The sequence below is a fragment of the Chinchilla lanigera genome, unplaced genomic scaffold, assembly GCF_000276665.1.
Source record: "Chinchilla lanigera isolate Chin_1 unplaced genomic scaffold, ChiLan1.0 scaffold00059, whole genome shotgun sequence".
In the NCBI taxonomy this organism is placed as follows: domain Eukaryota; kingdom Metazoa; phylum Chordata; class Mammalia; order Rodentia; family Chinchillidae; genus Chinchilla; species Chinchilla lanigera.
Genome location: NW_004955460.1, coordinates 14062412 through 14086829, shown reverse-complemented (window position 1 = coordinate 14086829; position 24418 = coordinate 14062412). Strand labels below are relative to the sequence as shown.

The following is a 24418-nucleotide window of genomic DNA, read 5'->3' as shown; positions in this document are numbered from 1 at the left end:
TATTCCACATAATATACAAATTCTTGCCTGTTGTAAACATTTTTTGAAAATAATACTGAAATTTAAATAGGAATATTAATTCTTAAATCAGTCACAAATAGTGTAAAATGGTTGCTTTTCGTGTCTTGTTTAAAAATAGGAAAAAATGGGTGTGGTGGTCACACATGTAATCCCACCACTCTAGGAAGCTGAGGCAGCAGAACTGCAGGTTGAAGTTTAGCCTGGGCAACTCAGAAAGTCCCTGTCAAAATAAAACAGGCTGGGAATGTAGCTCAGTGCAGAGGCCCTGGGTTCAATCTCTACTACTTACTAAATAGATATATAGGAAACATATAAACTAAGGAAATACGACTTCCTTGTCTTTTACAGGTGACAAAGCAGAACAAGAAGGTACTGACCATCTATCGGAATAGGGTTGCTCCAACTGGGGCTTTGGGAGCTTTGTGTCTCTCTCTCTGATGACCTGATTGAGGACGTCCAGGTCAGACAGGTTTGCATAGGGCTGAGCAGCATTATTAAAAAGCTCCCATAGTGTCACACCCAGAGACCTGTGGAAACAGAACATGACTATTTCTCTCTCCTCTTAGATGTCAAATTCTTAACATATACATTTTTGTTTGTACAGTCAGGAATTTCAAGGACAAGGTGTGTATTGAAAAGGCTATTAACAGTAAGATCATTTACAAAATAAAAAAACTCTCAAACCAATAATTGATATCACAGTTAATAGCAAAGGGAGGGCATTTCCATGAAAATGAAGAGGACAAGAATGTGTCCTCACATTTACTGCAAATAACATGCTAGAAGTTTGGGCCAACCCATAGAAATATGCAACAGATGTAACAAGCATCATTATGCAGATATGCTTGTCAGCTTAAAGACTTAAGAAACGACGTGAAAGACACTGACATGTTTTAAGTCCTCAGCAAAAAGATTGGAGACAAGATTAATACTCTGAATTCTGAGGTAGAAAAAAAATCCCATTCATAACAGTTGTAAAACACCAGAAAGTATCTTAAGGAAATCCTTACACGAGCAAACATTCTCTTCCCTGTTAGACCCCCGCATCTCTTGTTCTGGTTATTCCTTGGTGCCCTAGGCTCCTGGCTGCTGATTCCAGAAGAGGCTTCAGCTTTGAATCACTGCAGTGAGAGACTCCTTTTTGCTCTCACACCCAGGGCTCCATTCCCCTGGAAACAGCCCCAGCTGCTGGGCTAAGTGAAGTACTTTTCCTTTTCTTCCAGGTCTCTCTGCATTTCCTTGTCTTGCTGAGAATCTCCTAGTGAAATGTTCCCGAACACAGCAGTCATTTGGCGTCTATAAAGCTTGAAACACGCACGATGACACTTAGTGTGATCCACCCCCAAGGACCTTGAGCAAGCGGATCAGCTGTGGCCTAGGAAACTGGCGCAAAAGCTGCCCAATGATTTGGCCGTCTGCTAGACTGGGTATCGATGATTTATGGGACTCTGGTCAGTATGTATCTAGAATGCGTAGTTGAGTAACAAACTCCATTGACACAACAATTTATCTGAAATCGTAAAGTACAACTTTAAATTTTCTTATTTTTATAAATGAGTAGAAAAATTTAGCATATTCAGTATCTAAGTTGAGAGATCATTTTTGTCAAAAGAAATAAAAGAACCTAAGTCTCCCACTCCAACCCTGCAAGAAAGAAGCGCTTCTCTTCCTCAGCACAGAATTGTGAGGGTACACACATTTCTTCTGTACCAAAAGAATTTAAGACACCATCAGTGACTTTAAAGAGTTTACAATTTAACTGAGGGAAAATATGAGAAATTCAAATGAAATACTAAAAACCAAAAAGGTGTTATGTGATGAGTAGCAAAATGCGTTATATTCCACTAAGCCTGGGCTGACCCTGGGTTCCACATCGCGAACCACCTCCCGCTCCCTTCTGTTCTCCAGTAAGGCCCCTTCCCACCCACTCTCCAAGCCAGGACCCTTCAGAGGACTCGAAGCACAGGCTTCTAGCTCCTTAGGATCATCCAGCCTCGCTCCTCTGGGAAGAAAAATGCCCCACAGGTCTTTCCCCTCTTTCCCCAGGCTCTCTGCCCAAGGTCCCTTTTAGTCACCCTGGCCTGAGCAGTGGAGCTTCTGCATTTGGAAGCACCCACAATGCCACTAGGGACTGCTCCGACTGTCAGGAGTAAGGGCTGCTCAGCCTCAGAGAACACAGGCTATATTTTCAGGTTCATCATCCCTGAAGCACAGTGAGAACTTGGGATGAAACATAAGAAGACGAAAGGAGCCAGGTGTGGTGGTGTATGCCTATAATCCCAGCACTCTGGGAGGCTGAGGCGGGAGGATCCCAAATTTGGGATCAGCCTGGGCAACTTAGTAGGACCCTCTCAAAACAGAAAAAAAAAAAAAAAAATCTGGGGCCATAGTTTAGTGCAAAGGCCCTAGGTTCAATCTCCCGTACTGGAGGTTAGAGCAGGGGATAGGCATGAAAGGAACACACAAAGGAATCACCAGGATACTGTCTAGAACTCAGAGTGCCAAGGGATACACTGAATCACCTCTGCTGAGGCACTTCTCAGGTTTAAGAGGGGGTGACAGTCACAAATCAAAGCCGGGGCCTGCCCAAGGTAGCAGGTCTCACAGAGAGACCATGTCACCTCCTTAAAAGGCAAAGCTGCCATAGCATTGGGGGAGGGAGAGAGACAAGGAGTGAGAATTCTCACCCTCAAGGGTGAGAATAAATATGCATGTATAAGGGTGTGTATGTGAAGAAGTAACCGCAGAGCTGGTCCTTACCTGGATGTGCAGCCCAAACTCACATCATGAGTGGTCCAAAAACCCAACACTGACTATGGAAAGCCCTGGCCTAGTGCTGCTGTCCCCTGTACATAGCAGGACACTCAGGCACCTAGCTGAAGCAAGTACAGGTGTTCCTGGAGGAAGGTGCCTCGGTCTAGGTATCCAAGGGTTCTCACCACAGAGAAGTCCCAGAGGAAACAAGGCACCACCAACAGCCTAGAGGACCACGGCTTTAGTTACTGCAATTATTAATTAATAATTAATCTGATTATAAAAACGTGACAAATTTTATAAACAAACGAACAAGGCTTCTTGGCTAAGGTCAAATACAAAAGCACAAACAAAAGTAATTCCCAGAACCTTGAACATTAACAGAGAGATTTAACAGTAGAACAGATACAGCCAAGACAGAATTTTAGAGAAAGAATGAGTGGTTGGAGCACAGGTCTGAAAAATTATGCAGACTGTGGCATAGACAAAGAGACAGATTATGTAAGAGATTAAGAGACAAAAAAGAGAGCAAGAAGCCGTAATTTGTGTCTAATTTCACTTCTAAAAAGGAGAAAATATGGCAAAGGCAATATTTAAAGGATAAAGACTAACTATCATTCAGAACTAGGAAATACCACCAACCTACAAATTTAGAAACCCAAATAAATCACAAGCAAAAAAGAATCAATCCACACACATACTACGGTGAAAGCAGAAAAAACAAAGGACACAGAGAAGATCTGAGAAGCAGCCAGCGAGAAAGTTATTTACCTTCAAAGAACTGGGGCAGACCTATAGCTGACTTCTCAAAAACAACAGTGGAAGCCAATAGACAGGAATATCTCTTCAGCATGCTAAGAGAAAGTAACTGTCATCAAGTAAAAATACATTTCAAGAATGAGGACAAAATAAAGCTATAACATACAAAAAAAAGAATAGTCTTTCACCAGTGGACCCCAATGAAGGACTTTCATTTCAAGCAAAAGGAGAATAATCCTAAAGGGAAGGTCTGAGATTAAAAAAAGAAAAAGAGCAAAGTGGTTTATTATATGGATAAATCTAAATGCATGCTGATGTTTAAAAAAACAGTCTGGGGGGGTGGTAAAAGTAAAAGTTAAGATAACATTAATTGTGTGAGTATTTGCACACATGGTATACAGGTAAACTGAATTAAAGTATTCTAAGAGGGCTACCAAATCAAGTGTTAGATTAAAGTAAGTGAAGTAAACCATGCTATCGTTTCAAGGATACACCTCCAGACTAAGAGGAAAAAGAGAGTTAAAGGAAAATCAAACCGAAAGAAAAAGAGACAGAGGAGGAAAACAGCATCAAAAAATATGCAGCTATCAATTAAGAACACTGACAGAAATTGTTAGCCAACAATCTGGACACTGTTTTTAGCATTCACTAAACTGACTCCTATGAAGCACTGTATCACCTAACAGCCTGAACCCCTTTTGCTTTTTTTATCACCTTGAGTAAATATTTACTAAATACCTATTGTACGGTAAGCCCTGTGGAAGATACAGAATATAAAGTAAGATGTGGTTTCTGTTTTTAGGGAGGAAAGTAGGCAATACAGGCCACGTTCAGAGTGCATCACACCATGGCCATGGTGATCATGCCACGGCGTCCCTAAGCTGCCTCTGCACAGCGTCAGGCACGCTTCTTCCCGCATCTTACCGTTACTTTCACACCCAGGGAGAAGGACATCGGCCCTTGCCAGAGAGAGACTTAATAAAGCGGGAAACAGATACGTACCAGATATTACTATACTTAGTTTGCTCTGCAGTCAGTAGTCTTTCTTGGAAGCTGGTTACTAACTCTGGTGCAGTCCATCGCAGAGGGAAAATTTTTTTATCATCTGTCTCGATATAATCTTCCTGTGTTATCAGAAAGCACATAGAGTGTTCAGTAGAATTATATTTTTTGTGAGATCAGTAACTTAATGCCAGGTCTTTCTAAGAAAACACCAAAATACCCTGCCGCAAAACACATGAAGAAAATAAAGTAAAGATAAAGAGAGATTTTCTGGGTGGCAAGAAGGGAGTGAGGCATTTCTCTGAAGCCTCCTGGGCATGGTGAGCTGGCCTCTGAGCCATGAGCGCTCAGTCACCCTTCCTGCAAGAGGAAGGTACGCGGCATGCAGTCACGTGGTCTCAGCAAGCCACCTTCCAACACGTGCGGGGCCCTCTGAACTGAGGAGGGGGCATTCCATTGATCTGCAAGAAAAGCTCAGGCAGGAATATGTGGGTACATGCCTATAATCTCACCACTCTGGAAGCTGAGGCAGGAGGATCACAAATTAGAACCCAGCCTGGGTAACTTGGTGATTTATTGAGACCCTGTCTCAAATTAAAAAAGAGAGAGAGAGAGAAGAGCCTGGGGAGGTAGCTTAGTGTGAAGGTTCTAGGTTCAATCCCCAGCCCTAAATAAATAGAGACTGGATCATTCATTTTTCATTCCCTCAGTTACTAGGGATGTGACTCTGGGCAGAGGTGGGAGCCCTGAATGATAACCCTGGGAGCTACTTCAGTGATTGGTAGACAGCAAGCACTCAAGACACTAGAGCTGCCACGCCGATGAATAACCAATGTATGTAACATGTTTTGAAGACATTATCCCTTGACATCCCTCCCCTAAGCATTCAGTAAAATAGGACAGATATTATCCTTGTTTTGCTGCTTAGAAAATGAAGGTCACGTAACTTGTGTGAGGCTCCTGCTAGCACAGAGCTGTACAATTTCACTGTGTCCCCTCATTCAGTTGGAACACACATACACACACACACACACACACACACACACACACGAAATCTCACCTACTTCTCTGCTCTTCTTTTAGGGGTATATTTACGACAGAGTTAAACACCTAAATCCCAAGCTTAGTGAATTTGAGCCACAATTTTACTGACCATGTAATGAAGAAATTCTACATGACATGTTATTTTGTTATACAGGTAATGTAATTATTGTTCACATGTTCATTTTGAAATTTATTATGTACCACCATACTACATCAATTACACTCAGTACAAATGCACTTATTTATTTTTTGAGCCAGGGTCTCGGTATGTGGTAGTTCACGCAGGCTCACAGTGATCCTCCTGCCTCAGTCTGTCCAGTGCTGGGATTACAGGCATGTGACACAGTGCCCGGCAAATCCTTTTCAACAAAGCATCTGGAAAGCTGTCACAAACCCTCAGGGGACAGAGCCACTGATTTATTAGACAAACCATGCACCAGAAACCAACAGTATCACTAAGATGAGGGAACAAACCCCGCTCCAGTGAGGCACCAGGACCCTCACCCCCAAAATGAATTTGTACTATAACTTCAGGACTGAAATTAGATCACATTAAGGAGACAGTGTTTAAACTTTTAGCTTACCTTGTACCTGCTGAATCCAATTCCATAATCTCCCACTTTCACATTTAAGTCAGAGGTAAGAAAACAATTCCGCAGGGCTAAATCACTGCAAACAAAGAGCAAGTACACAAAAACAAAGAATGTCAATAACCGCTTCTGGCTTGTGTTTTATTTTTATTTTTTTGGTTTTTTTCCGGTACCGGGAATCGAACTCATGACCTTGCACTTGCCAGGCAGGCGTTGTGCCACTGAGCTAAATTCCCCAGCCCAATAACCGCTTCTGATAAAAGTCTTCTCTAGAAGCCAGAGTGGTGTGCTGAGACCTGTCTGTCGAACTCATGGTAATCCTCCTGCCTCAGCCTCCTGAGTGCTGGGATCACAGGAATGCACCACCATGCCCAGCCCAATTCATGTTTAAAATTCCCATTGTAAAAAAGATTACGTAGCACACTCTCAAATACTTAATGGAAATGATCACACGTTTGGCAAATGACATAAACGTTAAGGTTAAATACTCTGTACCAAGTTTTGCACTGAAACCAGATTTCTGGCTTATTTGCAAGTATTTTAAGAAATGACTGAGAAGCCGGGCGTGGTGGCACACACCTGTAATCCCAGCACTCGGGGAAGCTGAGGCAGGAGGATGGTTCCAAGTTCGAGACCAGCCTGGGCTACAAAGTGAGCTCAAGGTCAGCCTGAACTGCATAGCCAGATCCTGTCTCAAAAAGAAGCCCCCCCCCCAAAAAAGAGAGGTTTACAAATAGCTAAATTGAAATCTCATTTAATAACTTATTACTTGAGTCCAGCAATAGTCTATTCATTGTAAGACTGATAAAGTTGTCACTTTGAGCAACCCAAAATAATCTACATTGTTAAAAATGTCTCATTTCCTCATTTTTCACTGATGGGCAGGCATTATAATCAGGCCCTTTCGAAATCACTCATCTCTTCCAAATTCTAAATTGCTACAAGGGAAGTGATGAGCATATTTTCAAGACTTACTTAAAGCCACTAAATTAGAGGATACTTACTATGTCATTTTAATACATCAATTAATCAAAAAGTGAACTTTCTTATAGTTCATAAAAATTTAAAATATCTTTATAGGATTGTAAAAGACCTCAAATGAAACTACTAAATTCTCACTTTCACAAATTCTCATTTCCAAACTCACATCTGAAATGTAATCAAAATGCAGATGACAGCAACAGCTACAGCTGAAATAGTTATTCACTGACTCAACTCAGTGAGTCAGTTATGTAATAGAGGCTAATATTTACAAAGCACTTCCTTTACACAGGCCACTTCTCCGAGCATGGCACACTTCCTTTAAGTATGGAATCTTCACAACAAGCTATGAGGTGGGTGCTATTATTTTCCACATTAACAAATAAGGAAACCAAGGCACAGAGGCTGAAAATAACTTCACAGGGGTCACAGTGCCAGCAAGGTAGGTGCCGTCACACTTTTGCCGTGGATGACCACCAAGGACAGTACCAACGGCTGTGGCACAGCGCCACACACGCGGTTGGGCCTCATAAACTTCCTGACTTGAATTTCAAGTTGGTTAGGTTCTACTGCTTTCTATATTCTCTGTTCACCAGTGACAATTTTCATGGTACTCCACCTAGCAGCCTTCAGGCCTGAGGAGGTATCTGGGGAAAACACCCGGGCCTCCCTGACTTCAGTCTCACTAATAATACAGAATCTTCCAATGTAAAGAAAGGCATTGGGCCCTATTTGTTTTGGAATGAAGGAAAAGAAGGGAAGAAGGGAGGAGTAACATGCCATTCAAGGGCAGAAAAACAAAAATGCAAAAGAAAGGCTGCTTCATCCATAGGACCAACTGCAACAGAGGCACTGTGGGTCCTGACAACAGAGGCCTGGTTCCTGAGCACCACTACCAAGCACCTCTGGAGTGGTCTCTGCCAAGAGATCCTACTAGACCTTCCAACATTTCCCTCCTAGGACTAGAACTAAATGCTGGACGCCAGCGTCCTGACAGGGGCACACAAACCCCCTTCAGCTAGGGGCTGGGGAAGAGCTCAGGTCATTCAGGGCCCGGACAACTGCTTGTCCCTCCTCCTGTCTCCTGACAAATGTCCAGTGTAGGTCTCCAACACAGCAAAGGTGAAGGCTAAATAAAAGGTGAAGCTAGGTGGGGCACTCTCGAAGGTAAGGCAGGAGAATCTCAAGTGTGAGCACAGTATAGCAAAATTCTGTCTCACAAGAAATAAAAAAGGGTGGGAATACAGCTCAGTACTGGAGGCGGGGCAGAGGAAGGGGAGGGGGAGGCAGGAGAGGGAACACATACAGAGGAGGCCTTGGCTCCCATTCTCAGACATAAAATCTGAATGCAATTCACCTGACATTCTTGGATCAAGGAGGAACACTTCTCAGTATCTGGAAAACAACAGTGGCCCAACTGGGGAAGACTTACAAACCTGCTCCCCACTTCCACCCCAGTACAGCAAGAAGAGCACTGACTGTCAGGAAGCCTGAGCTGTTTGTGGCCACGACTGTATGATGCCAAGCAAGCTGTGCACGTTGGAGAGCCTCGGTTTTTTCAAAAGGGCAGCAGGGGTGTGGAGAAACAGCTAACTTGCACGGTTGTCACAAGGTAAATTAAAATGTACACGGGATGCTTTGAAATATTAAAGCGCTACCCAAACTTAAGGAAATTATTTAATTCAGCTCAGAACTGGCAACAATAAACACTCTCTGATGCCCAGTAACGTGCAAAGCTACAGAACAGGAAAGAACAAGGTGCCACCACACAGGCGACGTGACGTCAAGGCTGCTCCCTGTCCCAGGCAGGAAACACAAACACACAGCCAGTATATTCTTCAAGTCAAAAAATAGGTCTAGTGAGGAAGCTGCCCAACCTCAGTGGACACAGGCTGGTCACTCTGTTTGGCAGACCTGCAGTGGTAGCTCAGCTGCTGGTGACCTGTGGGGCTACAGGAGGGAGTTGGACACAGGAAGCAGAAGGTCACAAGTATAAAGGGTCCCAGAAACTTCAAGTGGAAGCATCATCATTTTTTTGTTTATCTTTTGGAAACAGGCTTTTGCTATGCAGTTCAGGTTCACCTTGAACTCACTTTGAGGCTGGCCTCAAACTTGAAGTGATCCTCCTGCCTCAGCATCCATCCTGGATGTTACAGGTGCAACCCACCAGGCCCAGCCATCAACTGTTTTAAACTCACACCAACTACACCCATTTTTGAAGGGATTCTCTGACGCAAATGGCTCAGGGTGGCAGAAATCATTTCCAAAATTGCCCACACTTCTGTCCTTGGTGAGGGGAGTAACAACAGGAAGCCAAATACCTGAGTTACTGAATGCTCTTCTAGGCTGGGCATACCTTGTTTTATTTAATCCTGACAACAGCGCTTCCAGCCAGACAGGATCCCTACTTGGGACAAGAAATATGCTCAGAAGGACCCAGCTAGGAGGCTTAACACACTGGTAAAGTGGATGAGAGTGCAGGGACCACTTCAATAGCAGCTGCAAACAGCAAGGTTCTGGAGAGTCCCACTAAGATGTGACGCAGGTGCAGCAGGAGGTTATACTAAGTATTCTGGGGAGACACAGGAGCTTTGCTACAGCCTGCAAGCTTTTGCCCTGCTTACTTGTTCTATTCTTGTCAGAACAGAGGGTACATTTATTGAGCCCTTATTACATATCTGGCACTCATGGGCTCTGGGTACCCAGAGTTCTTCCACTGAGAAATTCAGACCCCGAGGACCACGCCCCTAGCTGGAGCATGCTTGCCACTGCCATGGGTGGAAGGTGGGGAACGGTGGGTCTGAGGGCTGGTACAGAGCAGGACGAGGCCTCCCATGCAGGTTCTCTCCAGGGCAGGGCAGAGCTGAGAAAGAGTCAGGCAGTCAGGGATACAGGGGTTTTACCTTAGTGCCCCATGGTACCTGATTGCAAAGCTGGATGCAATATATTAAGACAGCAGCTTCCAGGTCCTGGACACCTGCCCAGGGTTTGGGTCCCAAAGAAGGGTAATACTGGAAGTGAGCTCCATGATCCCTTTTTCTGCTCAGCGTCGCTTTTCACACCTGGTCCAGAGATGGAGCCTGAAAGTATGAGGCTAAAGCTGCTAAGGAGGCTGAACTTGAGGGGGGCTCTGACCTAATTAATGTGAGGGTCCTCCAGTATTGCCTAGACCACTGATGGCGAACCTTTCAGAGCTTTCAATGATACAAATAGCTGGCTGTGGCACACATGCCATAGGTTCCTGGCCTAGATGGCATCTAGAACCAAGTTGAGCTGAGGTGAGCTGCCAGATAACCACCTTCCGGGACAGGGTGGTTTACTCATTGCCATAGTGGTTCTCACTTTGAGGGTGCATCCGAATCACCTGGGGCTGTTAAAACAAAATGCAGCAGGCTTGGGGCGGGAGCAAAGAATGCACCCAGGAGGTGGCCCAGCACCAGACTGGTCTATAAGGGGTGGGAGGCTGGGCAAAAAGGCTGTTCCTCTCACCAAAGGAACGGCCTATCAGCCAGCCTTCTTCCAACACCCCAGTCTAGACTAGCAGGCCACCGGATCAGGGTCAAAGAAGGCCAGCATGTTTTATGGGTGCATGTTTTAATCAGTGGCCAGTGCTGGTTAAAAAGGCAGCCGGTGCTTTTCCACAGGTTCTAGGTCAGTAATTTTCCCCTGGAGCCCTGGCTCTCCTAGAAAGATAGAGCATTTGGTGGTTTACAACACACTTTTGTTTTTTTTTCTGAGATAGTGTTTCTCTAAGTAGTCTAGGCTGGTGTTAAACTCCCTATGTAGACCAGGCTGAGCTCTAACTCACAATCCTCCTGCCTCAGTCCCCGCAATGCTCTGATTAGAGGTGCTGGCCAGCACACTTTGCTAGAACACACGGTTTTAAACCAAAGGTTGTAACTCCCAAATGGTTACCTGCTGCTGGCCAGCACTCGCCTTAGGTTTTCTTCTGTGTTGCACACACCTGGTCTGCAGCACACCTCTCCCTGACTACACATTAATAGTCCCGCCCCCCCATCCAGGGCCCTGTCCTTCCTGACCTTCTTGTGCATGTGGGTGCTCTCTCTCTCTCTCTCTCTCTGCATTAACTGGGTGACAACAATGTTGGGATCTTTTCAAATATTCCTGAAGTAGAAACCTTTTAAAAATATGTATTCCTGGGCTGGGGATTTAGCTCAGCGGCAAAAGTGCCTGCCTGGCAAGCGCAAGGTCGTGAGTTCGGTTCCCGATACCAGAGAAAAACCAAAAAAACAAAAAACAAAAAACAAAAAACAAAAAATATGTATTCCTCCTTCCTCTCCACCCTTCCAGTTCCTATGTACTAACAAAATATAATCTTTCTGTATTTCTTTTCATGGCGGGACAAGCATACAAATAAGGGTATTCAGGAGCATTTGCTTTACAAAAATGTACACTATGCCTACCTCTCTGCATCCACGGTTCTTAATATCACAACACAGAGGTCACTCTAGTCTAGCAGTTCTAAATCATCCTCTACAATAGGCATCTAGTGTTCCACAGTGCGGATGGCCTGTGATTCTAGTTCCCCCTTGGACATTTACTTTGTCTTCTTTTCGCCCACCCTTCAAGGAATGCTGCAATATTATTTCTAACACACACCCTCCAGTTCTAGTGATTGTGATTTCTACAGAACTCAGTCTATGTATGGGATTAAGGGAACATGTTTTATCACCCAATTTTTAAAAAAACTGTGGTAATTTATAAGCAATACAGGGAAAAGTGTTTTCCTTTTCATTCCCACCAGCGATAAATGTGGCCGTTGCAGCTATCTGTACTGCAGACAGGTCTTCCCAATTCTACTGGCATTTTTTTTCTGGTACGTTACTATGCAAAGTGTTTCCATGGTTATGTAGTCAACCATATCCACCTTTGATTTCCTAACTCCTGGGTCTCCTGTCATAATTGAGAAGGTCTCATTCATCCCTGTGCAGTATATAGCCTTCCACAATTCTGTCAGTAATACAGTTCATTATTATAGTTTCATTTTTATATACAGGATCACACAGTGGTCCCATTTTTTCCTTAGATAACTAATTGTAGCAGAGATTAATAAATAAATCATCCCTTATTTTGCACTTAACTGAAACATCACTTTTGTCATACATCCATTTTCTCTAAGTACTGCCTATTAACTTATTTCTCAAAAACCGCATCGAGTAAGGCTGGCTCACTGTGCGTCGGGGTACCTGTAAACCAGGCCTCCTGTCTGCCCTCATAGTTCACACCACTACCAACTTACTCTTCTGCATGAAGCTGAAGACAGTTTCATCCCAACTCTTCCTGTTCTCATAAAAAGAAAACCTCTTCTAGAATTCTAACTGGAATTCTTTAATTTTTTGTTTTCTTCCTGCCATAAATCATGGCACACCTTTCCATTTGTCTATATGTTATTTTATATCCTTCAGTAAGATTTCAGTTTTCTTTAAAATAGTCCTGTCTTTTGCACATAATTTACTCCCAAGTAATTTATAATTTTGGCATTACTGAGAAAAGAATACTTTCGTCACACTTGTTTTTATGTACTTATACCTACTCTAGAGAAAAACTATTTTTTCCCCTTTTCTTGGTGGTACTAGAGATTATTCTATTACTGCGTTACATTCCAAGCCCTTTTTAAATTTTATTTTGAGACAAAGTTTCACAAAGTTGCCCAGGCTGGCCTCAAACTTATGATCCTCTTGTCTCAGCCTCCCAAATGGCTGTGATTATAGACATGTGCCAAAGTGCCCAGCGTGGCTGACTTTTGTGCATTTATCTTATAACAAGCCATAACTAATTTTAATTCATTCTAATTTTTTTTTTTTTTTTTTGGTTTTTCTCCGGTACCGGGAACCGAACTCACGACCTTGTGCTTGCCAGGCAGGCGCTTTGCCGCTGAGCTAAATCCCCAGCCCCTCATTCTAATTTTAAAATAAATTCGTTTCTTGGTTTTTCTCACATACAACATCAGGGTAAAGAAAGAGGACGTGCTTTTCCTCTCTAAATGTTTTAGTGCAGGTTGGTGGCCTCTCTAAATGTTTTGGCACAGGTTTCAACTCTGGAGCCAAAGGATCTGAGCTTATACCCAGTTCTGCCAGCTCCTCGCTGTGTGACCTGTGTGACAGTCAGGACACTGCCCGTTATCCCAACTGTGACAGAGAAGTAAAGAACAGCACCTACCTCTCAAATTGGTGGAGAGATGAAATGAGTTAATATACATATGGCAATCATAACAATAGCTGGTATGTGGAATCATTCAGTAAATCTTAATTATTGTTTTAAAGCTGATACTTTTCTAGTTTGTGTTTATATTCACTAGTGCCTCTGAAGAAATGTTGAAAATTAACAGCAAACAGTGGGCATCTCTGGCTGACTTGGAATTTAACTGGCAAGGCATAATTATTTTGCCATTTAGAACTGTATTTCCTGCTGAGATTTAGTAAACAATCCTTATGACACTGAAGTTGTTTTTTTTCTTTCATACCAGAGATTAAAATATGGAATGGCTGAATGATACTAAGTGCTATTTCAGCAATCTATTGATCTGCTTTTCTTTGATTTTGTCAATAAGTATGCAGATATATTTTATGATATGAAACTACCCTTAAATTCCTGAAAGTTGTATTTCTTTTTTTGTCACTCATTGCTGGGTATAATTTGCTAGTGTTTATCTATATTCATTAATGAGAACTGCCTGGAGTTTTTTCATGTCATCTTTTGCTGAACTTATAAATGATAAAACCTCTATCTTCCTTATGGTCTGGAACGTCTTAAACACAGTCTATGCTTTTAGGGCTGGGTACAAGATAACCATGAATTTTGCCCACCCATGGACCCGGAATGTCTATAATGAATGCTCTTTAATCACCTTTCCAGTATAGTCACCTGATTAGAGTCCTCTGTTTCTCCTTGGATTTCAACTACATTTAAATTGGTTCCTTCCCCTGGTGGTTTTTCTTATTTCTATGTGAAATGTATTAGCAGAGAGACAAAAGTAAAGAAGACCCGATTTTGGTCTTCAACAAATTTTCCATGTAGGAGGGAACATTAAGAACAGCCACGGACAACCGCCACTTACGAATTCCTACTTGGTTTTCTTGTCAGTACTGTCTGCTCTTTCCACAGCACCCCAAATGGCAAAGACCCACATACACACATGTGCACATGCACGAAGTTCTAGATGTGCCACCCCAATGCCTACGAATAATGCCCAAAGGCACTGTCTTGGAAGTCTCTAGAATCTGCTTCTAGCCATCTATTCTCCCACCACCCGTTTCTTTTGTGCATTTTCTGTTCCAGTTGGAGTGAAGTATCTGGTATCTCCCTGAACCCCTTTCTTCTCTTGCCTCCACCTGCACACGTCATCTTGCTTCTACCCTCTCCAGCAAGTTCCTCATCTCCTCCACCTTCCAACCTGTGGCCATTCTGCAAGGGTCACTAAAATGCTACCTCCTTCAGAAAACCTGCCTGGATTCCCCTAGACAACAGTTACCTTTCCTGGACAAATGAGCGTACCTATTTATGCCTGGATTGAAATGACTTAGGGAGTTAGCGTCTGAAAAAGACAAACCACCACCACTCTGAGCCGCAGTATTCTGCTCTGTAAAAGGGGTTGGTGACTGCACAGAGCTTGTGGCTCACAGGGTCATCCCTGCTGGACAGTCACTCAGTAAGTATCAGAGAATGTTTTGCAGATGCTCAGAACACAGGGATGAGTGTTTTAACTCTCGTGCTGGAACGTTAGCTGAGTATTTTGCTTTGATTTTAAATTTATTTCCTTGTTTCATATCTCTGAACTCTAGGCGATACAAAAGTTCAGTGAATACTAAAAGAATCTATGTTGTTAACTCAGTATCTTTACAATGCCTTTAACAACATCAAATACAATTTTTTAAAAAAGCAAGAAAACTCTTAGAACTCTCCAAGTAACTCTTAAAACTCTAGCCTCACTCATCAACAGCATCTCTGCACTTCTTCCTTCCTGCTCATCACCAACTCTGCACTAGGGCTCCAGGAGCTCACTGATACTGTGTTAACAAGGAGCGCTCAGCACTGGTGTCACCAGCCCCCTAGAAGCCCAGGGGCCATGCCTGCCAGGTCCCTTGTTCCTCGCCCACTCACTGAGTGCTGCGGGTGGACACACACTCCGTTTCCAAAGTCTGTTTCCATCATAAAAGCAAAATGATGCTAGAATTCTAGTTTCTTGTCTTCCCTTAGTACCACTATATGCTAAGCACTATTTGTGGCTTTGACTTAATCAAATGGATGAAAACTAAAATCTTATATATATATATATATATATATTTTTTGGTGGTGGTGCTTTGAACCCAGGACCTTTACACTGAGTTATATCCCCAGCCATTATTTTAAAGATAGGGTCTCACTAAATCGTCCAGCCTGGGCTTTGACTTGTAATCCTACTGCCTCAGTTTCCCAGAGTGCTGCGATTACAGGCTTGTGTGACCATGCCTGATGCAAAATTGTATTTATTGTAATATAAGAATTTTTCCTTAAAGATTAATTTTTTGGGTTTTTTTAAAGACAGGGTCTCACTATGTAGTACAGGCTAGCCTTGAACTCACTGCAATCCTCCTGCCTCAGTATCCCAAGTGCTGGGATTATAGGTGTGCCACCATGCCTGACCTTAAAGACCAATCTTTACAATAAGTATTATAAGGAATTTTTACAAGTTTAAAGATTTGACTGCCACACAAATGAAGGAAAATCCCTTATAATTCACCAGAAACAGACCAGGAATGCAGCACAGAGGGAGCACAGAGTCCTAAGCTTTACGGACACCTGTGAGAAAAAATAAGGTAAAATTATGTCCCTATAACACTTGACTGATTACCTGACACTGTGTGCTGAACATTTAGTGACCCTGGTGTTCTTGGCAGAAAGTAACGTTAACTGTAACACTGGGCAAAGCCTGGGCAATAGCATCACCCAGGGCCACCACGGGTCCCCAGCTACACAAGGTGGTGCCCGCCACCTGCCCAAACCCTCTGCACTATGCCCACCACTGTGACCCAATGGTACCTACTGCTTTGGAAGCTTCACAGACAGGGGATGGGGTCTTGCGCTCCAGGCCACCTGTGGGAGGGTAGCAACAGCACCTGCTGTTGACAAGGCCTTCACGAGGGCCCTGCCTGCCGCCTCAGAAATGCAGGCTGCCTGAGACCCAGTGATAGGACTCTTCTTAAGCCTTACATAAAACAAAATTTAACTGGGGCAATTTACTAGAGCAGTTTCCAAAGCAGCAACAACTTTGGGTAGGACAGGTGGGCCATTCTATTTCAACCAACACAGGAAGTGCCCCCCTGAGTCAATCAGGAACTATTTCAAATCTCAACTTGAAAACAGGCCACATGGAAGGCTACCCACCCAAAAAAGAACTTAAAACACAAAATTTTGCCCTACATAAAATTTTATATAAAACACAGCCATTACTTAAAATGAGACAGCTGGGAATGGTTCCTAGGATTTTCTTTACCTTGAGTTTTTGCACCTGAATAAAATCCAAACCATGTGACTTAATTTATCATCTTTATTTGTTTTAAAGTCCACAATATTTCAAATTAAGTAAAACTTTAACTAGAGAAAACACACAGGAAAATACAGTTTGCTTTGACATCTTTCCCAGTTTTAAAATACACTAAGTAGAAAGGTACTTGGGTTTTGGACACAATTTCCAGCTGTCTTTGAAAACTTTATGTTGCTAATTCAGATGTGATACTCCCTTGTTTCTGTTTTTTTTGAGACAGGCTCTCATTATGTAGTTCAGACTAGCCTTGAACTCACTATGTAGCATTGGCTGACCTCGGACTCACAGTGATACTCCTACCTCAGCCTGCAGAGTGCCATACCCAGCCGGTACTCTTTTTAAATAGCCCCTTCTCCAAACTTTAAAAATCCCTAAAGCCAGGAACGCTCCTGTAATCCCAGCACTTGAGGGGCTGAGGCAGAAGAACTGCCATGAGTTTGACGGCAGCCTGAGCTACATAAGTGAGTTCGAGGCCAGTCTGTACGATACGGTGAGACTCTGTCTCAAACAAACAAACAAACAAACATCCCTAAAAAGCAAGTGTTAGGCGATAACCACCTGTATTTAACTAAATACTAACAATACAAATTGTGCTAGATATTAACATGTTATAAAGACTCAAAGAGTAAATACAGGATTTCTCCATTATTAAATGAGTAGATCTTTATTATCCTGAAGTTTCACGAAACAGATTTGGGCCTTAGGAAACCTACAACTTTTTGGGTCTCTTAAAAACACTTTATCAGAATGATCTGTCATTACTGCAATCCAGCAAGACACAGATGTGTAGGGAAAAGGCCAATCACGACCCTTTCTTCCACCCTGCAGAATCTGTTAGGAGCTTTTCCATCATGCCAATTCATACACACCTCTAAAAATACAACTAGATATTTTCTCACTTTTAAAAATGGGAGCCACACTATAAATACATTACTCTGCAACCTGCTTTTTGAAAAATATAATACAGACATCTCCTCAAATTAAGAGACACAGATATTCCTTTTCCTTTTCAGGTCTCTCAAATTAAGAGACACAGATATTCCTTTTCCTTTTCAGGTCTCTCAATTACGAAGAGCTGTATGATTCACTTAGTCAAATAAAGAAATGCTGCTTTACCCAGGGACCTAAAATATAATTTTAAACATATTTTAACATAATTTAGAACTCAAACCTCTAGAGAACAGGCAGGAATTTTTTGGATTCACAAAACAGACCAATCATCTGAGATAGGATTCAAAGCCTTTGGTTATTTTAGCTATAAAAACCACTATCAGTGATCTGGATAAAACACAACATATAACTATTCAGACAGGTCCTGAAAACTGCGGACAGACATGTGTCAGGCAGATTGCTGTGTGTCTCACCCAGCCTCTGACCACCTACTTGTAGCCACGTGGACAGGTAGCTCTGCTGATTGAGGGCCATGACACCCTCTGCTTCGGAGCAGGTACCTTAAGCCAACCCTTTAGCTGGCCGGAAATCAGTTCTACAGACCTTGCCTACAGGCTGCTGGGCCAAGGATGCTCTCAGGAGTGCAACCTGGGACGTACTGTGAGACCTCACAGGTACCGTTAGTCACCTAATGATGGCATGTTTGCAGTACAATGTGATGAGGTCAACTGGGACTGCTGACATCATGCTCTGAAACCTGTATACTTATTCACATGCTTTGAAATTCTGGAAATAGTTTTTTTTTTTTGGAAATTTTTTTCCCGTTCTGTTTTGTTTTTTTGGTTTTTCTCCGGTACCGGGAACCGAACTCACGACCTTGCGCTTGCCAGGCAGGCGCTTTTGCCGCTGAGCTAAATCCCCAGCCCTGGAAATAGTTTTTGACAGACCAGTGGTGGCAAACCTACAGCATGTGCACCGCAGAGGGCTGTTTGTAAGCTCTAAAAGTTTTGCCACCACTGCCTTAGACTTTGTTAAAACACCATTTCCCGGTTTTGGCTTAAACGAAACCCAACACAGCCCTTGCAACCTCAAAAGTACAGGATGATTTCTACTAGTTTAATCCTAGAGCTCCCTCTACAACCCGTCATCCCTGAGGTTTCTTACTGCTTTTTCACCAGCACAAGGCCTCTGGGGGCCACAACCCCAGTGCTGGCGTGTAAGTGCACCTGAACCCGGCCAAACCCACCTGTGCAGGAAATGCAGCTTGTGCATAGCGGCCAGCCCCGCAGCGATCTCACACGCCATCCTCTGCAGGAACATGGTCTGCGAGTCACCGCGCACATGCTCTTGCTCGTTGCGCAGGTAAGCCTTCAGGTCGCCCTGCAAGAAGCAGCGCATGTGAGCAGCAAAGTAGATCTTCCAAACAAACTGGGTCTAGGTGTGTGCCTTAGCTGACATGTACCATCAAGACCACTTAGCACTAAATGCTAAGGTCTGCACTTCATGAAAGATCTCAGACTGAACAAGCTTCAAATTATAAAAGGTAATTCTGACCCAGATTCAAAAGCACAGATTATCATTACGCTTTTAGGGTCATTTTAACGAATTTGTGTTTATCATATAAATGCATATAAAACAAAGCAAACAAAATATAACTTGAAATAATACACAACTGAACTAAGGACAGTGGGAAAGCCTAGAGATCTTCAGGTAACTTAAGAGGTAAAGTGGAAAGGAGAAGAAATGGTGTCCTCTGCGCTGCTTAACGTAAGGCTGCTAGGATCCACGTATCGAGGAGTGCTTCATTCCTAAGCCTCTGTGGCCACTGCCCCCCACCACGTGAACAACAGAGAGGGGGAGAGAGAAGAAGGGCTACTGACACTGTTCACTTCTCTCCCAGCTTCCTTCCCGGGAGCCTCAAGGGTATTCCAACCATCCCCAAACACCATGTTAGCCAGAGAACAGCCCAGGCAGAGAAAAAACCCAGTCATTTGTCTGACACAGAGACATCAGACAGCCGGTTCCCTGGCTACTACTGTGGGACCACCTGGGATTGCCCAGCTTTACTTCACTCATGACTCTGTGTGTGTGTGTGTGTGTGTGTGTGTGTGTGTGTGTGTGTATTTCGTGCTTCTGTTTTGGGAAGTATAATTTCTTTCTTTCTTTCTTTTTGGTGGTGATGGTGGTACTGGGGCTCTAACCCATGGCCTTCACACAGAGCTACAACCCCAGCCCTTTAACTTTGAGACACAACCTGGCTAAGTCACCAAGTTGCCCAGCTGGGACCCAAACTTGTGATCCTCTTGTCTCAGCCTCCCAGGGTTCTAGGATTACAAACATGTGCCACTAGAACACCTGCTAGTAGTATACTTTTGAGGGAATATCTTTGATGTTATTGAGGCATTTTTAAATACGGGTTGAAATAATCTAATCTCAAAAGAAAGCTTTTTATCCTCAGTTAACAACATTTAGAAAGCCACTAGTCTTCAATTTTTTTATATCAGAGTCAAGAAAAGACTCCAGAGGATCGATGTCCTCTTTGACTAACTAAAGCACGAAGTTCTTATAACTTAATGACTACGAATATTCTAGTGTAGTGGCAAGGCCCCTGCACAGAAAGGGCATTTGCTCTCATTCCGGGTCTCAGGTGACCTCTGCATGAATGACTGTGTTGACACCACTGCCACCGCTAGGCTTTGGAGCATGCCTCGCACAGAGCTGGGGTTTCGCACTTGATCCCCATGGCACGGACTTCACACAACTTCAGATTTTTTGCAGATAAGGAACTGAGGATAAGGGAGGCCAAGGTATTCGTTCGAGGCCACAGCTGATAAATGGCCTGGCTGGGCTTCTATGTTTCACTTCACCAGCTAGGCAAGGAGAGTCCACTTAAGTAAGCAAACTAAGTCAATACGCAGATTAAATCAATTTATCTTACAAGAATGAACTGAAATAACTTCAGGTCCAACACTGACCTGTGGAATTCTCTCAGGGGCATTGTAACTGCTCTAGAGGGAAGCAGCATATGCCCCAACTACCATGAGCACCCAGATACCGAACCAGTGACACAACCCCCCTCCCCACTTAGAGGTACTGCAGACTGAACCCAGGGCCTTCACACAGCTATATCCCTAGTTAGTCTTTTTTTCTAAGTTGCTAGGTTGCCCAGGCTGGGCTTGAACTCACAGTCCTCCTGCCTCAGCCTTCGTGAGTGTCGGGGTTACTGATGTGCACTACCATGCCCAACTCCCCTCACATTTCTTTCCAAACACAATGCTTTCTCCTTGTGCTCCTACTGGAATTACATTAACTACTCAGGACAAAAAGGCACCCCTCCACACCCCTTTAAACAATAAACACCCCTTCATCCAGGGTGAGCTCTATCCAGAGGTAGGAGTTGCAGAGATAATGAAAGATTCAGATGATAATTAAGTTAATGCAGAAAAATTCCAACAAAGCATCCCAGAACTGCAGGCTAATGGGATTTTCGTAACTAAACATGTTTAGAAACTAAACATGAACACAGAATAAGTCTACTGCCATTACCAATGAGGTGGCAATATAAATTCTTCTGCGCAGCTCTCTTCCTGCAGCAATGCCCATTTGTGGGAAAAATTACTCTCATATGAAAGTGTGAGTGTGCCACGGTGCACTGGTTGATTCTCAAGACAAACAGCAGCTGCTGGCAAACACAGTGACTACGGCCCCGAAGGAAGGGGAACAGCAAGTGGGGGGAGCTGTTTTTCAAGGTTACAGGAAGCAAATTCTTTGCTGCTCACTGTCCTTAAAATGTCTTCTCTCTGAGAAAGCCGTGAGGAGCCCCAGCACTGCTCCTATGGCTGAGCCCTGTGGTATGTGTGAGATCCAGGATAACAGCACCCCTAGAACCACCACTCAAACGGAAAAAAAAAAAATCTTTTAATTACAGTGAGACTTTTATATTATAAGCAAGTACTAAATACTGATTCATTCTAGGAAAACCAGACACATCTATATTTAGGTATCTAGTCTGTTTTATTTATTTTAATGGTGCTTAGTGAGTAGATATTATTTTGGTCCATTGTTTAAAAAGAAAAAAAAAAACCCCAATAAGAACAGCAATGTATTCTAAATTAAAATAAAGTTTCTTTTAGCCAGGTTTTGAATGTCTCAGCTCCTTCCTTAACCTGCTCAAAAAAACTTCAAAGGAAAACTCTGTGACGCTAGATGGCAGCAAAAGGCTACGCTAAGAATTCAAGGCCGGCCAGGCACTGCAAAGCCTTCCTGGTGTAAGTGTGTTCCTCCCCTGTGCATCCTAACTTCCAGCCCAGAAGGCCGGCAGAGCTTTAGCCAGCGCTTCTTTGCAGGATGCTGAAAATAAATTTTAATACAATAATATGATATTTGTTAAAACTCAACAAGTTTTATCTAATTAAAAAATTATAGTCATTTATATATTTAATAAGGTTGATTTAGGGGGAAATTTGTAATTTTTCAATTTTTTTTATTTGGGTGGGTCTGACTGAGGATTGAACCCAGGATCTTTGCACTGAGCAACAACTCCAACCTTTTTTAAATTTTTTATTTTGAGACAGGATCTTGCTAAGTTGTCCAGGCTGGGCTTCAACTTGCCATCCTCCGGCCTCAGCCTCCCCAGACTGGTGGGATTACAAGTGTGTGCTATCACGCCTGGCAGATTTTTCAAAAGAAATTTTAACACAGTCAAGAGTCCTACCCGATATCCTGCTGACGGAATTAAATATACTTTCTGCAGCTGAAGTCCAGCCACGCCTCCATCTGCAAGTTTTGACTGTTTCTTCCCACATCGGTTACCCTCACACATCATTTCCTCCTTTGTTATCCATGATTATTCACCCTTCACCTCAAACCTTTTTAAGCTTATCTCTGCCCAGCACAGCAGTGCACACCTGTAATCCCAGCTACTTGGGATGCTGGGTCAGGAGGACTGCCAAGTTTGAGGCTGGCATGGGCAACTTATCCCAACTCTGTCTCAAAACATTTAAAAAGGGCAAAGGGGTGTAGCTCAGTGGTAGGGCTCTTACCTAAAATGTACAAGGCTCAAGAATCAATCCCCAGCACAGATAGGTAGACAGATGAATGGATGGATGGATGGATGAATGCAAATTCAATCTCCTGACTCCATCTCTTCTCTCAGCTCTAATGCTCGAACACCTTAGGCAAATCCAACAAAAACTGAATCTCCTGGCTACCGTTCCAGTCTCAGAAAGACTTCTCACATGCCTAGTCTGTTCTAGGGGGCTCCCTCACAAGGGCTTCCCCACCCCCTCCCTCTCAGCTGAAGCTGTTTCCCCAGGGCTCTGCCAAACACCAGTGAAACACAGCCAGAGGCCCGCTCCTTCCTTCTTCAGAGTTGGACTTCTTCACCTGGACCCAACACCAGTCTCCTGCAACCCCTCCCACACTGTGGGGCTTTCGCTATGCTCCGAGGGTTGTGGTCACGCACCAACTGTATCCACCCCATGACTTTAAAAGCCAGGCCTCATATCCCTTTCTCTGGCCTGGCCCCCTGGCTTCCCAACTTGAGCTCCCTTCCTCTAGGCTAACACATCCAGCACCAAACTGCTGACCTGCTCCATCACAGTAAATGACATCACCGTCTTCAGGCGGATCAGAGCAAGGATGAAAGTGTCACTCGTGAGCGCTCTCTGTCTCTAGACCCAACCTCCAACCTATCGCCAGGTCCTGCCCTTATTTTCAACGTAAATTCAGAGTCAGACCACCTTTGGGAAGGCCACTGCTGCCGTGGGGTCTAAAATACACCCACCTCGAGGTGCTCTAACCATAGCTCGAGAGGCCTCCCCACTGCCACCTAACAGCCAGGATGACCTGTTTTGTTTAAATCATGCTGCGACTCCTAGACTGCTCCCCAGCCCTGTCTATCCCTCCCAACAGAAGATGGAGGTGCTGGGCCCTGGCCAGCTCCCTACCTACTGTGTCCCTAAGCCCCAGGACAGCACCAGTCACACAGCAGCTCAACAAACATCTGCTCCCTGCGTGGGAGGAAGAAGAGTCTTACAGGAAGTTTCAAAGGGTGCTCCCCCACATTAAAACTGGGACAACCATTTTCCCAGAGTGGTGCTAGTCTAGTATTTCAATTAACTGCCTAATAATAATGAACTTGGAGTAGGCCTGTAATTTCACATTTTTATTGGGCCTAAAATTTATTACATTACTTCGTTACTCTGTATATTAAAAGTAGCCAAAGATAGTTATGTGGGAAAGTATCTGGATAAGGCACGTTCCCAGTGCTGGGCAGTCCCATGGGGCCGTGTACCCAACAGCGCACGCTTACAGACCACCAGAGCTGCAGACCAAAGGACAAGAGCACCAGGACCCCATCGCATGTCGTGTCGTGGAGCTGCTCCCAGCTCCTCGGCCTGCGTGCCAGCTCCAGGCTGTCGGCAGTGATGAGCAGGGTGCGCGGGAGCAGTGGGACAGTGCTAAGGGAGCTGTGCCGGGGCGGCATGAGGAGAGGAGCAGGGAAGGCCGGAAAGGTCTGGTCCTAAGTGATCAGGGCAGTGCCAGTGTGGGAGGGAAAGCACCAGCCAGGGCGTGGCCAGGGACTGGGAATACACCTTCCCCACCCAGCACACACACCACTGTTCAGCCTCAGAGTGCAGCCGTCCTTAATCAGCACAAGCATCTCTTCTGCTGACGCCAACACAGGGACATCGGCTACCTGCTCTTCTGGCCTCCCTGCGTCACTTCAACTCCATGTCCCTGGCTTCTACATAAGCTCCACAGGAACAGGGACATGTCATTCCCCACTGACTGTCCAGAACTCAGAGGAGTCCCTGGTACACGGGGCTTA

The 24418-nt window shown here is 44.0% G+C and overlaps 1 protein-coding gene across 2 annotated transcripts in view; it reads right to left on the bottom strand.

Moving 5' to 3' along the window:
- The window catches only part of Lmtk2 (lemur tyrosine kinase 2), an 89923-nt gene that overhangs the window by 15140 nt on the left and 50365 nt on the right, over positions 1 to 24418 (bottom strand). For both annotated transcript variants that reach the window (XM_005397908.2, XM_005397909.2), the window contains exons 7-10: positions 18833 to 18966; positions 6165 to 6249; positions 4537 to 4658; positions 399 to 548 (exon numbers count right to left, since the gene is read on the bottom strand). In XM_005397908.2, coding sequence (XP_005397965.1) covers positions 399 to 548; positions 4537 to 4658; positions 6165 to 6249; positions 18833 to 18966 — 491 coding nt within the window. The remainder of the gene's footprint in view (positions 1 to 398; positions 549 to 4536; positions 4659 to 6164; positions 6250 to 18832; positions 18967 to 24418) is intronic.